The sequence below is a fragment of the Nerophis ophidion genome, linkage group LG14, assembly GCF_033978795.1.
Source record: "Nerophis ophidion isolate RoL-2023_Sa linkage group LG14, RoL_Noph_v1.0, whole genome shotgun sequence".
Classification (NCBI taxonomy): Eukaryota; Metazoa; Chordata; class Actinopteri; order Syngnathiformes; family Syngnathidae; genus Nerophis; species Nerophis ophidion.
The window spans coordinates 49,018,030-49,035,336 of NC_084624.1; the positions used below are offsets into that span (position 1 = coordinate 49,018,030).

At 41.6% G+C, this 17,307-nt stretch overlaps 1 protein-coding gene across 3 annotated transcripts in view; it reads right to left on the reverse strand.

The window, feature by feature from the left end:
* Positions 1-17,307, reverse strand: part of LOC133568785 (mitogen-activated protein kinase kinase kinase 20-like) — a 55,534-nt gene that overhangs the window by 1,815 nt on the left and 36,412 nt on the right. For all 3 annotated transcript variants that reach the window (XR_009809677.1, XM_061920919.1, XM_061920918.1), the window contains exon 10: positions 4,449-4,620. Coding sequence is in view for 2 of the 3 variants with exons in the window: in XM_061920919.1 (XP_061776903.1) it covers positions 4,449-4,620 (172 nt within the window). In the remaining variant the exon portion in view is untranslated. The remainder of the gene's footprint in view (positions 1-4,448; positions 4,621-17,307) is intronic.

The window sequence follows — 17,307 nt, forward strand, 5'->3', positions numbered from 1 at the left end:
TATGTGACAGGACAGTGTTGTATGTGACAGGACAGTGTTGTATGTGACAGGACAGTGTTGTATGTGATAGGACAGTGTTGTATGTGATAGGACAGTGTTGTATGTGACAGGACAGTGTTGTATGTGATAGGACAGTGTTGTATGTGATAGGACAGTGTTGTATGTGACAGGACAGTGTTGTATGTGCCAGGACATTGTTGTATGTGACAGGACAGTGTTGTATGTGACAGGACAGTGTTGTATGTGATAGGACAGTGTTGTATGTGACAGGACAGTGTTGTATGTGACAGGACAGTGTTGTATGGGATAGGACAGTGTTGTATGTGACAGGACAGTGTTGTATGTGATAGGACAGTGTTGTATGTGATAGGACAGTGTTGTATGTGACAGGACAGTGTTGTATGTGATAGGACAGTGTTGTATGTGACAGGACAGTGTTGTATGTGATAGGACAGTGTTGTATGTGACAGGACAGTGACAGGACAGTGTTGTATGTGACAGGACAGTGTTGTATGTGACAGGACAGTGTTGTATGTGACAGGACAGTGTTGTATGTGACAGGACAGTGTTGTATGTGACAGGACAGTGTTGTATGTGACAGGACAGTGTTGTATGTGACAGGACAGTGTTGTATGTGATAGGACAGTGTTGTATGTGATAGGACAGTGTTGTATGTGACAGGACAGTGTTGTATGTGACAGGACAGTGTTGTATGTGACAGGACAGTGTTGTATGTGATAGGACAGTGTTGTATGTGACAGGACAGTGTTGTATGTGACAGGACAGTGTTGTATGTGACAGGACAGTGTTGTATGTGATAGGACAGTGTTGTATGTGATAGGACAGTGTTGTATGTGATAGGACAGTGTTGTATGTGATAGGACAGTGTTGTATGTGATAGGACAGTGTTGTATGTGATAGGACAGTGTTGTATGTGATAGGACAGTGTTGTATGTGATAGGACAGTGTTGTATGTGATAGGACAGTGTTGTATGTGACAGGACAGTGTTGTATGTGACAGGACAGTGTTGTATGTGACAGGACAGTGTTGTATGTGACAGGACAGTGTTGTATGTGACAGGACAGTGTTGTATGTGATAGGACAGTGTTGTATGTGATAGGACAGTGTTGTATGTGATAGGACTGTGACAGGACAGTGTTGTATGTGACAGGACAGTGTTGTATGTGACAGGACAGTGTTGTATGTGACAGGACAGTGTTGTATGTGACAGGACAGTGTTGTATGTGACAGGACAGTGTTGTATGTGATAGGACAGTGTTGTATGTGACAGGACAGTGTTGTATGTGACAGGACAGTGTTGTATGTGATAGGACAGTGTTGTATGTGACAGGACAGTGTTGTATGTGACAGGACAGTGTTGTATGTGATAGGACAGTGTTGTATGTGATAGGACAGTGTTGTATGTGATAGGACAGTGTTGTATGTGATAGGACAGTGTTGTATGTGATAGGACAGTGTTGTATGTGATAGGACAGTGTTGTATGTGATAGGACAGTGTTGTATGTGATAGGACAGTGTTGTATGTGATAGGACAGTGTTGTATGTGATAGGACAGTGTTGTATGTGATAGGACAGTGTTGTATGTGACAGGACAGTGTTGTATGTGATAGGACAGTGTTGTATGTGATAGGACAGTGTTGTATGTGATAGGACAGTGTTGTATGTGATAGGACAGTGTATGTGATAGGACAGTGTTGTATGTGATAGGACAGTGTTGTATGTGATAGGACAGTGTATGTGATAGGACAGTGTTGTATGTGATAGGACAGTGTATGTGATAGGACAGTGTTGTATGTGATAGGACAGTGTTGTATGTGATAGGACAGTGTTGTATGTGATAGGACAGTGTTGTATGTGATAGGACAGTGTTGTATGTGACAGGACAGTGTTGTATGTGATAGGACAGTGTTGTATGTGACAGGACAGTGTTGTATGTGATAGGACAGTGTTGTATGTGATAGGACAGTGTTGTATGTGACAGGACAGTGTTGTATGTGATAGGACAGTGTTGTATGTGATAGGACAGTGTTGTATGTGATAGGACAGTGTTGTATGTGATAGGACAGTGTTGTATGTGATAGGACAGTGTTGTATGTGATAGGACAGTGTTGTATGTGATAGGACAGTGTTGTATGTGATAGGACAGTGTTGTATGTGACAGGACAGTGTTGTATGTGATAGGACAGTGTTGTATGTGATAGGACAGTGTTGTATGTGATAGGACAGTGTTGTATGTGATAGGACAGTGTATGTGATAGGACAGTGTTGTATGTGATAGGACAGTGTTGTATGTGATAGGACAGTGTATGTGATAGGACAGTGTTGTATGTGATAGGACAGTGTATGTGATAGGACAGTGTTGTATGTGATAGGACAGTGTTGTATGTGATAGGACAGTGTTGTATGTGATAGGACAGTGTTGTATGTGATAGGACAGTGTTGTATGTGACAGGACAGTGTTGTATGTGATAGGACAGTGTTGTATGTGACAGGACAGTGTTGTATGTGATAGGACAGTGTTGTATGTGATAGGACAGTGTTGTATGTGATAGGACAGTGTATGTGATAGGACAGTGTTGTATGTGATAGGACAGTGTATGTGATAGGACAGTGTTGTATGTGATAGGACAGTGTTGTATGTGATAGGACAGTGTTGTATGTGATAGGACAGTGTTGTATGTGATAGGACAGTGTTGTATGTGATAGGACAGTGTTGTATGTGACAGGACAGTGTTGTATGTGATAGGACAGTGTTGTATGTGATAGGACAGTGTTGTATGTGATAGGACAGTGTTGTATGTGATAGGACAGTGTATGTGATAGGACAGTGTTGTATGTGATAGGACAGTGTTGTATGTGATAGGACAGTGTTGTATGTGATAGGACAGTGTTGTATGTGATAGGACAGTGTTGTATGTGACAGGACAGTGTTGTATGTGACAGGACAGTGTTGTATGTGACAGGACAGTGTTGTATGTGATAGGACAGTGTTGTATGTGATAGGACAGTGTTGTATGTGATAGGACAGTGTTGTATGTGATAGGACAGTGTTGTATGTGATAGGACAGTGTTGTATGTGATAGGACAGTGTTGTATGTGATAGGACAGTGTTGTATGTGATAGGACAGTGTTGTATGTGATAGGACAGTGTTGTATGTGATAGGACAGTGTTGTATGTGACAGGACAGTGTTGTATGTGACAGGACAGTGTTGTATGTGACAGGACAGTGTTGTATGGGATAGGACAGTGTTGTATGTGATAGGACAGTGTTGTATGTGATAGGACAGTGTATGTGATAGGACAGTGTTGTATGTGATAGGACAGTGTATGTGATAGGACAGTGCTGTATGTGACAGGACAGTGTTGTATGTGACAGGACAGTGTTGTATGTGACAGGACAGTGTTGTATGGGACAGGACAGTGTTGTATGTGCCAGGACAGTGTTGTATGTGACAGGACAGTGTTGTATGTGATAGGACAGTGTTGTATGTGACAGGACAGTGTTGTATGTGATAGGACAGTGTTGTATGTGATAGGACAGTGTTGTATGTGATAGGACAGTGTTGTATGTGATAGGACAGTGTTGTATGTGACAGGACAGTGTTTTATGTGATAGGACAGTGTTGTATGTGATAGGACAGTGCTGTATGTGACAGGACAGTGTTGTATGTGACAGGACAGTGTTGTATGTGACAGGACAGTGTTGTATGTGACAGGACAGTGTTGTATGTGCCAGGACAGTGTTGTATGTGCCAGGACAGTGTTGTATGTGACAGGACAGTGTTGTATGTGATAGGACAGTGTTGTATGTGATAGGACAGTGTTGTATGTGACAGGACAGTGTTGTATGTGATAGGACAGTGTTGTATGTGATAGGACAGTGTTGTATGTGATAGGACAGTGTTGTATGTGATAGGACAGTGTTGTATGTGACAGGACAGTGTTGTATGTGATAGGACAGTGTTGTATGTGATAGGACAGTGTTGCATGTGATAGGACAATATATGTGATAGGACAGTGTTGTATGTGATAGGACAGTGTATGTGATAGGACAGTGTATGTGATAGGACAGTGTTGTATGTGATAGGACAGTGTATGTGATAGGACAGTGTATGTGATAGGACAGTGTTGTATGTGATAGGACAGTGTTGTATGTGATAGGACAGTGTTGTATGTGATAGGACAGTGTTGTATGTGATAGGACAGTGTATGTGATAGGACAGTGTTGTATGTGATAGGACAGTGTTGTATGTGATAGGACAGTGTTGTATGTGATAGGACAGTGTTGTATGTGATAGGACAGTGTTGTATGTGACAGGACAGTGTTGTATGTGACAGGACAGTGTTGTATGTGATAGGACAGTGTTCTATGTGATAGGACAGTGTTGTATGTGATAGGACAGTGTTGTATGTGATAGGACAGACCTGTGAGCGCTCCATCAGTAAGGAGGTGGGACTGGGAGTCATGGTGGATCTCTCCATCAGTCTCTCCTCCCACAGCCGCAGCCTCCTCTCCCGCTCCTCCAGCTCCTTCTCCTTGGAGTACAGCTCTCTCTCCAACTTACGCAGACGCTCCAAGGTGGACTCGATTTCACACCTGAAGTGTGGAGAGTGGTGAGTAGTGAGTAGTGAGTGGTGAGTGGTGAGTAGTGAGTAGTGAGTGGTGAGTGTTGAGGTCATGTTCCAACTTCAAGCATAAGATGTCATGCATCCATCACCATGTTGCACTTTCACAACAATGTCCACATTTGATGGACACTGTCAGACAAGTAGATGGATCTACTTCCAGCTGCTCCTGGAACTGACTACATTTGTAAAGGACAACAAATGTAAACAACGTTCACATGACTCATTGGGTGTTGTTGAAATGGTTGGCATGTATAAATGATCGTTTGTTAAGATTATTTATCCATCCATCCATTTCCTACCACTTGTCCTGTTCAGGGTCACAGGGGTGCTGGAGCCTATCTCAGCTACAATCGGGCGGAAGGCGGCATACACCCTGGACAAGTCGCCACCTCATCACAGGGCCAACACAGATAGACAACATTCACACATTAGGGACCATTTAGTGTTCATTTACACCTTATTTTTTCAAAGGTGGCTATTTTTTTTTCAAATAGAGAAACGACATGTGAAAATGTGTTATGACGGTTGTGTGAGCAAGCCAGAGCTCACACGGTGTATTGATGAGTCCAGTGCGGCATACTAGTGCATACTAGTGGATACTGGTGCATACTAGTGTATACTAGTGCATACCAGTGCATACTAGTGCACACTAGTGCATACTGGTGTACACTAGTGCATACTAGTGTACACTAGTGCATACTAGTGTACACTAGTGCGTACTAGTGTGCACTAGTGCATACTAGTGTATACTAGTGCATGCTAGTGCATACCGGTGTATACTAGTGTATACTAGTGTATACTAGTGCATACTAGCGCATACTTGTGTATACTTGTGCATAGTAGTGCATACTAGTGCATGCTAGTGTATGCTAGTGCATACTAGTGTACACTAGTGCGCACAAGTGTATACTAGTGCATACTTGTGCATACTAGTGCATACTAGTGTATAACAGTGTGTACTACTGCATACAAGTGTATACTTGTGCATACTAGTGTATAACAGTGTGTACTACTGCATACAAGTGTATACTAGTGCATACTAGCGTATACTAGTGCATAGTAGCGTATACTAGTGCATACTAGTGCATACTAGTGTACACTAGTGCATACTAGTGTACACTAGTGCGTACTAGTGTGCACTAGTGCGTGCTAGTGCATACTAGTGTATACTAGTGCACACTAGTGTATGCTAGTGCATACTGGTGTATACTAGTGCATACTAGTGCATACCAGTGTATACTTGTGCATAGTAGTGCATACTAGTGCATGCTGGTGTATACTAGTGTATGCTAGTGCATACTAGTGCATACTAGTGTATACTAGTGCGCACTAGTGTATACTAGTGCGCACTAGTGTATACTAGTGCATACTAGTGTATAACAGTGTGTACTACTGCATACTAGTGTATACTAGTGCATACTAGCGTATACTAGTGCATAGTAGCGTATACTAGTGCATACTAATGCATACTAGTGTATACTAGTGCATACTAGTGCATACTAATGCATAACAGTGTATACTAGTGCATACTAGTGTATACTAGTGCATACTAGTGTATACTAGTGCATATGACAGAGACATTTAAAGATTGTTCTTTTTAAAACAAAAACAATACTTATAAAAAGTGTGTTAATACCAGTGCTATCATTTTTGGTTAATACAGAAATTGATTTAAAACATATTTAGATTATTTCTTTTAAAGGTGGCATTTTTTGAAGAGTGCTATTATTTTGGTTAATGAATAAATAGATTTAGAACATATTTTACTTTGTTAAATGATTTATTTAAACATTTGTTCAATAACATTTTTCACAGATTAAATTTTTTGATAAACAATACATCTAAAAAATGTGTTATTACTGGAGTTATTTCTTTGGTCAATAGGGAAATAAATTCAAAACATATGTACTTTGTTATATTATTTATTTAAATATATAATTTCAAAGGTGGCATTTTGGGATTTGTTTTGAAAAACATTACATCTAAAATGTGTTATAACTAGTGCTATTATTTTGGTTAATAGAGAACTAGGCTTTATTACATTATTTACATATATATTTATTTAAAGATGGCATTTAAAAGAAAAAATACAACCAATACATGTAAAAATTTGTTATTACGAGTGCTATCAATTATTTGTTAGAAACAGATTAATCACAACTTTGAATGTGGATGAACTATGATTTATCACAAATTATAACTTGCTTGCATAATTTAGGTTAATTTAAAAAAAAGAGCTCAATAATTGGAGACAAATACAATTAAATGTTGAAGAATGTCCTAAAAGAAGATGTCTTGCTGAATGCACAGCGGTGGAGTCTCCTCATCTCTGCATCACATGGCAGCTAAACATGGCGGTGAAAGCAAGATGTGAGCTCCAAACAACCTGTGACTCATGTCCAACTTCACCTGTGTCAACAAAAGTGTGTGCTGGACATGACTCATGTCCAACTTCACCTGTGTCAACAAAAGTGTGTGATGGACATGACTCATGTCCAACTTCACCTGTGTCAACAAAAGTGTGTGATGGACATGACTCATGTCCAACTTCACCTGTGTCAACAAAAGTGTGTGATGGACATGACTCATGTCCAACTTCACCTGTGTCAACAAAAGTGTGTGATGGACATGACTCATGTCCAACTTCACCTGTGTTAAAAGTGTGTGATGGACATGACTCATGTCTAACTTCACCTGTGTCAACAAAAGTGTGTGATGGACATGACTCATGTCTAACTTCACCTGTGTCAACAAAAGTGTGTGATGGACATGACTCATGTCCAACTTCACCTGTGTCAACAAAAGTGTGTGATGGACATGACTCATGTCCAACTTCACCTGTGTCAACAAAAGTGTGTGATGGACATGACTCATGTCTAACTTCACCTGTGTCAACAAAAGTGTGTGATGGACATGACTCATGTCCAACTTCACCGGTGTTAAAAGTGTGTGATGGACATGACTCATGTCTAACTTCACCTGTGTTAACAAAAGTGTGTGATGGACATGACTCATGTCTAACTTCACCTGTGTTAACAAAAGTGTGTGATGGACATGACTCATGTCCAACTTCACCTGTGTCAACAAAAGTGTGTGATGGACGTGACTCATGTCCAACTTCACCTGTGTCAACAAAAGTGTGTGATGGACATGACTCATGTCCAACTTCACCTGTGTCAACAAAAGTGTGTGATGGACATGACTCATGTCTAACTTCACCTGTGTCAACAAAAGTGTGTGATGGACATGACTCATGTCCAACTTCACCTGTGTTAAAAGTGTGTGATGGACATGACTCATGTCTAACTTCACCTGTGTCAACAAAAGTGTGTGATGGACATGACTCATGTCCAACTTCACCTGTGTCAACAAAAGTGTGTGATGGACATGACTCATGTCCAACTTCACCTGTGTTAAAAGTGTGTGATGGACATGACTCATGTCTAACTTCACCTGTGTTAACAAAAGTGTGTGATGGACATGACTCATGTCTAACTTCACCTGTGTAAACAAAAGTGTGTGATGGACATGACTCATGTCTAACTTCACCTGTGTCAACAAAAGTGTGTGATGGACATGACTCATGTCTAACTTCACCTGTGTCAACAAAAGTGTGTGATGGACATGACTCATGTCTAACTTCACCTGTGTCAACAAAAGTGTGTGATGGACATGACTCATGTCTAACTTCACCTGTGTCAACAAAAGTGTGTGATGGACATGACTCATGTCTAACTTCACCTGTGTCAACAAAAGTGTGTGATGGACATGACTCATGTCCAACTTCACCTGTGTCAACAAAAGTGTGTGATGGACATGACTCATGTCCAACTTCACCTGTGTCAACAAAAGTGTGTGATGGACATGACTCATGTCCAACTTCACCTGTGTCAACAAAAGTGTGTGATGGACATGACTCATGTCCAACTTCACCTGTGTCAACAAAAGTGTGTGATGGACATGACTCATGTCCAACTTCACCTGTGTTAAAAGTGTGTGATGGACATGACTCATGTCTAACTTCACCTGTGTCAACAAAAGTGTGTGATGGACATGACTCATGTCTAACTTCACCTGTGTCAACAAAAGTGTGTGATGGACATGACTCATGTCCAACTTCACCTGTGTCAACAAAAGTGTGTGATGGACATGACTCATGTCCAACTTCACCTGTGTCAACAAAAGTGTGTGATGGACATGACTCATGTCTAACTTCACCTGTGTCAACAAAAGTGTGTGATGGACATGACTCATGTCCAACTTCACCGGTGTTAAAAGTGTGTGATGGACATGACTCATGTCTAACTTCACCTGTGTTAACAAAAGTGTGTGATGGACATGACTCATGTCTAACTTCACCTGTGTTAACAAAAGTGTGTGATGGACATGACTCATGTCCAACTTCACCTGTGTCAACAAAAGTGTGTGATGGACGTGACTCATGTCCAACTTCACCTGTGTCAACAAAAGTGTGTGATGGACATGACTCATGTCCAACTTCACCTGTGTCAACAAAAGTGTGTGATGGACATGACTCATGTCTAACTTCACCTGTGTCAACAAAAGTGTGTGATGGACATGACTCATGTCCAACTTCACCTGTGTTAAAAGTGTGTGATGGACATGACTCATGTCTAACTTCACCTGTGTCAACAAAAGTGTGTGATGGACATGACTCATGTCCAACTTCACCTGTGTCAACAAAAGTGTGTGATGGACATGACTCATGTCCAACTTCACCTGTGTTAAAAGTGTGTGATGGACATGACTCATGTCTAACTTCACCTGTGTTAACAAAAGTGTGTGATGGACATGACTCATGTCTAACTTCACCTGTGTAAACAAAAGTGTGTGATGGACATGACTCATGTCTAACTTCACCTGTGTCAACAAAAGTGTGTGATGGACATGACTCATGTCTAACTTCACCTGTGTCAACAAAAGTGTGTGATGGACATGACTCATGTCTAACTTCACCTGTGTCAACAAAAGTGTGTGATGGACATGACTCATGTCTAACTTCACCTGTGTCAACAAAAGTGTGTGATGGACATGACTCATGTCTAACTTCACCTGTGTCAACAAAAGTGTGTGATGGACATGACTCATGTCTAACTTCACCTGTGTCAACAAAAGTGTGTGATGGACATGACTCATGTCTAACTTCACCTGTGTTAAAAGTGTGTGATGGACATGACTCATGTCTAACTTCACCTGTGTTAAAAGTGTGTGATGGACATGACTCATGTCTAACTTCACCTGTGTTAACAAAAGTGTGTGATGGACATGACTCATGTCTAACTTCACCTGTGTCAACAAAAGTGTGTGATGGACATGACTCATGTCTAACTTCACCTGTGTCAACAAAAGTGTGTGATGGACATGACTCATGTCTAACTTCACCTGTGTCAACAAAAGTGTGTGATGGACATGACTCATGTCTAACTTCACCTGTGTTAAAAGTGTGTGATGGACATGACTCATGTCTAACTTCACCTGTGTTAAAAGTGTGTGATGGACATGACTCATGTCTAACTTCACCTGTGTTAAAAGTGTGTGATGGACATGACTCATGTCTAACTTCACCTGTGTTAAAAGTGTGTGATGGACATGACTCATGTCTAACTTCACCTGTGTCAACAAAAGTGTGTGATGGACATGACTCATGTCTAACTTCACCTGTGTCAACAAAAGTGTGTGATGGACATGACTCATGTCTAACTTCACCTGTGTTAAAAGTGTGTGATGGACATGACTCATGTCTAACTTCACCTGTGTTAAAAGTGTGTGATGGACATGACTCATGTCTAACTTCACCTGTGTCAACAAAAGTGTGTGATGGACATGACTCATGTCTAACTTCACCTGTGTCAACAAAAGTGTGTGATGGACATGACTCATGTCTAACTTCACCTGTGTCAACAAAAGTGTGTGATGGACATGACTCATGTCTAACTTCACCTGTGTCAACAAAAGTGTGTGATGGACATGACTCATGTCTAACTTCACCTGTGTCAACAAAAGTGTGTGATGGACATGACTCATGTCCAACTTCACCTGTGTCAACAAAAGTGTGTGATGGACATGACTCATGTCTAACTTCACCTGTGTCAACAAAGGTGTGTGATGGACATGACTCATGTCTAACTTCACCTGTGTCAACAAAAGTGTGTGATGGACATGACTCATGTCCAACTTCACCTGTGTCAACAAAAGTGTGTGATGGACATGACTCATGTCTAACTTCACCTGTGTCAACAAAAGTGTGTGATGGACATGACTCATGTCCAACTTCACCTGTGTTAAAAGTGTGTGATGGACATGACTCATGTCTAACTTCACCTGTGTTAACAAAAGTGTGTGATGGACATGACTCATGTCTAACTTCACCTGTGTTAACAAAAGTGTGTGATGGACATGACTCATGTCCAACTTCACCTGTGTCAACAAAAGTGTGTGATGGACATGACTCATGTCCAACTTCACCTGTGTCAACAAAAGTGTGTGATGGACATGACTCATGTCCAACTTCACCTGTGTCAACAAAAGTGTGTGATGGACATGACTCATGTCTAACTTCACCTGTGTCAACAAAAGTGTGTGATGGACATGACTCATGTCCAACTTCACCTGTGTCAACAAAAGTGTGTGATGGACATGACTCATGTCTAACTTCACCTGTGTCAACAAAAGTGTGTGATGGACATGACTCATGTCCAACTTCACCTGTGTCAACAAAAGTGTGTGATGGACATGACTCATGTCCAACTTCACCTGTGTCAACAAAAGTGTGTGATGGACATGACTCATGTCCAACTTCACCTGTGTCAACAAAAGTGTGTGATGGACATGACTCATGTCCAACTTCACCTGTGTCAACAAAAGTGTGTGATGGACATGACTCATGTCTAACTTCACCTGTGTCAACAAAAGTGTGTGATGGACATGACTCATGTCCAACTTCACCTGTGTTAAAAGTGTGTGATGGACATGACTCATGTCTAACTTCACCTGTGTTAACAAAAGTGTGTGATGGACATGACTCATGTCTAACTTCACCTGTGTTAACAAAAGTGTGTGATGGACATGACTCATGTCCAACTTCACCTGTGTCAACAAAAGTGTGTGATGGACATGACTCATGTCCAACTTCACCTGTGTCAACAAAAGTGTGTGATGGACATGACTCATGTCCAACTTCACCTGTGTCAACAAAAGTGTGTGATGGACATGACTCATGTCTAACTTCACCTGTGTCAACAAAAGTGTGTGATGGACATGACTCATGTCCAGCTTCACCTGTGTTAAAAGTGTGTGATGGACATGACTCATGTCTAACTTCACCTGTGTCAACAAAAGTGTGTGATGGACATGACTCATGTCCAACTTCACCTGTGTCAACAAAAGTGTGTGATGGACATGACTCATGTCCAACTTCACCTGTGTTAAAAGTGTGTGATGGACATGACTCATGTCTAACTTCACCTGTGTTAACAAAAGTGTGTGATGGACATGACTCATGTCTAACTTCACCTGTGTCAACAAAAGTGTGTGATGGACATGACTCATGTCTAACTTCACCTGTGTCAACAAAAGTGTGTGATGGACATGACTCATGTCTAACTTCACCTGTGTCAACAAAAGTGTGTGATGGACATGACTCATGTCTAACTTCACCTGTGTCAACAAAAGTGTGTGATGGACATGACTCATGTCTAACTTCACCTGTGTCAACAAAAGTGTGTGATGGACATGACTCATGTCTAACTTCACCTGTGTCAACAAAAGTGTGTGATGGACATGACTCATGTCTAACTTCACCTGTGTCAACAAAAGTGTGTGATGGACATGACTCATGTCTAACTTCACCTGTGTTAAAAGTGTGTGATGGACATGACTCATGTCTAACTTCACCTGTGTTAAAAGTGTGTGATGGACATGACTCATGTCTAACTTCACCTGTGTTAACAAAAGTGTGTGATGGACATGACTCATGTCTAACTTCACCTGTGTCAACAAAAGTGTGTGATGGACATGACTCATGTCTAACTTCACCTGTGTCAACAAAAGTGTGTGATGGACATGACTCATGTCTAACTTCACCTGTGTCAACAAAAGTGTGTGATGGACATGACTCATGTCTAACTTCACCTGTGTTAAAAGTGTGTGATGGACATGACTCATGTCTAACTTCACCTGTGTTAAAAGTGTGTGATGGACATGACTCATGTCTAACTTCACCTGTGTCAACAAAAGTGTGTGATGGACATGACTCATGTCTAACTTCACCTGTGTCAACAAAAGTGTGTGATGGACATGACTCATGTCTAACTTCACCTGTGTCAACAAAAGTGTGTGATGGACATGACTCATGTCTAACTTCACCTGTGTTAAAAGTGTGTGATGGACATGACTCATGTCTAACTTCACCTGTGTTAAAAGTGTGTGATGGACATGACTCATGTCTAACTTCACCTGTGTCAACAAAAGTGTGTGATGGACATGACTCATGTCTAACTTCACCTGTGTTAAAAGTGTGTGATGGACATGACTCATGTCTAACTTCACCTGTGTTAAAAGTGTGTGATGGACATGACTCATGTCTAACTTCACCTGTGTCAACAAAAGTGTGTGATGGACATGACTCATGTCTAACTTCACCTGTGTCAACAAAAGTGTGTGATGGACATGACTCATGTCTAACTTCACCTGTGTCAACAAAAGTGTGTGATGGACATGACTCATGTCTAACTTCACCTGTGTCAACAAAAGTGTGTGATGGACATGACTCATGTCTAACTTCACCTGTGTCAACAAAAGTGTGTGATGGACATGACTCATGTCCAACTTCACCTGTGTCAACAAAAGTGTGTGATGGACATGACTCATGTCTAACTTCACCTGTGTCAACAAAAGTGTGTGATGGACATGACTCATGTCTAACTTCACCTGTGTCAACAAAAGTGTGTGATGGACATGACTCATGTCCAACTTCACCTGTGTCAACAAAAGTGTGTGATGGACATGACTCATGTCTAACTTCACCTGTGTCAACAAAAGTGTGTGATGGACATGACTCATGTCCAACTTCACCTGTGTTAAAAGTGTGTGATGGACATGACTCATGTCTAACTTCACCTGTGTTAACAAAAGTGTGTGATGGACATGACTCATGTCTAACTTCACCTGTGTTAACAAAAGTGTGTGATGGACATGACTCATGTCCAACTTCACCTGTGTCAACAAAAGTGTGTGATGGACATGACTCATGTCCAACTTCACCTGTGTCAACAAAAGTGTGTGATGGACATGACTCATGTCCAACTTCACCTGTGTCAACAAAAGTGTGTGATGGACATGACTCATGTCTAACTTCACCTGTGTCAACAAAAGTGTGTGATGGACATGACTCATGTCCAACTTCACCTGTGTTAAAAGTGTGTGATGGACATGACTCATGTCTAACTTCACCTGTGTCAACAAAAGTGTGTGATGGACATGACTCATGTCCAACTTCACCTGTGTCAACAAAAGTGTGTGATGGACATGACTCATGTCCAACTTCACCTGTGTTAAAAGTGTGTGATGGACATGACTCATGTCTAACTTCACCTGTGTTAACAAAAGTGTGTGATGGACATGACTCATGTCTAACTTCACCTGTGTCAACAAAAGTGTGTGATGGACATGACTCATGTCTAACTTCACCTGTGTCAACAAAAGTGTGTGATGGACATGACTCATGTCTAACTTCACCTGTGTCAACAAAAGTGTGTGATGGACATGACTCATGTCTAACTTCACCTGTGTCAACAAAAGTGTGTGATGGACATGACTCATGTCTAACTTCACCTGTGTCAACAAAAGTGTGTGATGGACATGACTCATGTCTAACTTCACCTGTGTCAACAAAAGTGTGTGATGGACATGACTCATGTCTAACTTCACCTGTGTCAACAAAAGTGTGTGATGGACATGACTCATGTCTAACTTCACCTGTGTTAAAAGTGTGTGATGGACATGACTCATGTCTAACTTCACCTGTGTTAAAAGTGTGTGATGGACATGACTCATGTCTAACTTCACCTGTGTTAACAAAAGTGTGTGATGGACATGACTCATGTCTAACTTCACCTGTGTCAACAAAAGTGTGTGATGGACATGACTCATGTCTAACTTCACCTGTGTCAACAAAAGTGTGTGATGGACATGACTCATGTCTAACTTCACCTGTGTCAACAAAAGTGTGTGATGGACATGACTCATGTCTAACTTCACCTGTGTTAAAAGTGTGTGATGGACATGACTCATGTCTAACTTCACCTGTGTTAAAAGTGTGTGATGGACATGACTCATGTCTAACTTCACCTGTGTTAAAAGTGTGTGATGGACATGACTCATGTCTAACTTCACCTATGTCAAAAAAAGTGTGTGATGGACATGACTCATGTCTAACTTCACCTGTGTCAACAAAAGTGTGTGATGGACATGACTCATGTCTAACTTCACCTGTGTTAAAAGTGTGTGATGGACATGACTCATGTCTAACTTCACCTGTGTTAAAAGTGTGTGATGGACATGACTCATGTCTAACTTCACCTGTGTCAACAAAAGTGTGTGATGGACATGACTCATGTCTAACTTCACCTGTGTCAACAAAAGTGTGTGATGGACATGACTCATGTCTAACTTCACCTGTGTCAACAAAAGTGTGTGATGGACATGACTCATGTCTAACTTCACCTGTGTCAACAAAAGTGTGTGATGGACATGACTCATGTCTAACTTCACCTGTGTTAAAAGTGTGTGATGGACATGACTCATGTCTAACTTCACCTGTGTTAAAAGTGTGTGATGGACATGACTCATGTCTAACTTCACCTGTGTTAACAAAAGTGTGTGATGGACATGACTCATGTCTAACTTCACCTGTGTCAACAAAAGTGTGTGATGGACATGACTCATGTCTAACTTCACCTGTGTCAACAAAAGTGTGTGATGGACATGACTCATGTCTAACTTCACCTGTGTTAAAAGTGTGTGATGGACATGACTCATGTCTAACTTCACCTGTGTTAACAAAAGTGTGTGATGGACATGACTCATGTCTAACTTCACCTGTGTCAACAAAAGTGTGTGATGGACATGACTAATGTCTAACTTCACCTGTGTCAACAAAAGTGTGTGATGGACATGACTAATGTCTAACTTCACCTGTGTGAACTCCTTGAATCTGCAAGCCCAAGTTAAATGAATCCTATTGTTTTAAAGGGGGCTCTTAACAAAGTATTATACCTTCACCACAACGTATCTATTTAGCTGCAGATTGGTGTCTCCAGTACAGTACAATAATGTACAATATGTGACATACCACAGTTAAAAAAACTAACTTCAAATAACTATATAGTTAAATGGTAATAATGTGGACTTAAGTTGGACACAAAATAAGGAGTGGGTCCCTGATGTGCTAGTTAGACTTTCTAAAGCAAAAAAGGTGATGTTTTAAAATGGATTTATAAGTTCAACATGAATATTAATGCACACAAAAAGGCTGGAACCCACCCCAGGAAGACTTAGTGACTCAATTGCCCAAATGTACTTTTCCATAGTGTGCACTTCCTAGCTGCAACACCATCAAACACCACAAGAGGTCACTAGAAGCGACACTGATACAATCCTGTGTTTCAGAACTGTCTTTTTGCATTCATTCATTCATTCATTCACCACATGCTAACTATCTTTACATCTCATTTCATCTCTCATATGTCCACTATGTCTTCTCACAAGCTTTTTTCTCCTATCATCACTCTCTTGTTTCCCTCCTTTCCCCTTGTCTTCCTCCCTCCTTTCCTCTTGTCTTCCTCCCTTCATGCCCCTTGACTTCCTTCCTTCATGCCCCTTGTCTTCTTCCCTCTTTTCCCCTTGTCTTCCTCCCTCCTTACCCATTGTCTTCCTCCCTCCTTTCCCCTTGTCTTCCTCCCTTCATGCCCCTTGTCTTCCTCCCTCCTTTCCCCTTGTCTTCCTCCCTCCTTACCCATTGTCTTCCTCCCTCCTTTCCCCTTGTCTTCCTCCCTTCATGCCCCTTGTCTTCCTCCCTCCTTTCCCCTTGTCTTCCTCCCTCCTTACCCATTGTCTTCCTCCCTCCTTTCCCCTTGTCTTCCTCCCTTCATGCCCCTTGTCTTCCTCCCTCCTTTCCCCTTGTCTTCCTCCCTCCTTTCCTCTTGTCTTCCTCCCTTCATGCCCCTTGACTTCCTTCCTTCATGCCCCTTGTCTTCCTCCCTTCATGCCCCTTGTCTTCCTCCCTCTCTTCCCCTTGTCTTCCTACCTCCTTTCCTCTTGTCTTCCTCCCTCCTTTCCCATTGTCTTCCTCCCTCCTTTCCCCTTGTCTTCCTCCCTTCATGCCCCTTGTCTTCCTCCCTCCTTTCCCCTTGTCTTCCTCCCTCCTTTCCCCTTGTCTTCTTCCCTCCTTTCCTCTTGTCTTCCTCCCTCCTTTCCCCTTGTCTTCCTCCCTCCTTTCCCATTGTCTTCCTCCCTCCTTTCCCCTTGTCTTCCTCCCTTCATGCCCCTTGTCTTCCTCCCTCCTTCCCCCTTGTCTTCCTCCCTCCTTTCCCCTTGTCTTCCTTCCTTCATGCCCCTTGTCTTCCTCCCTTCATGC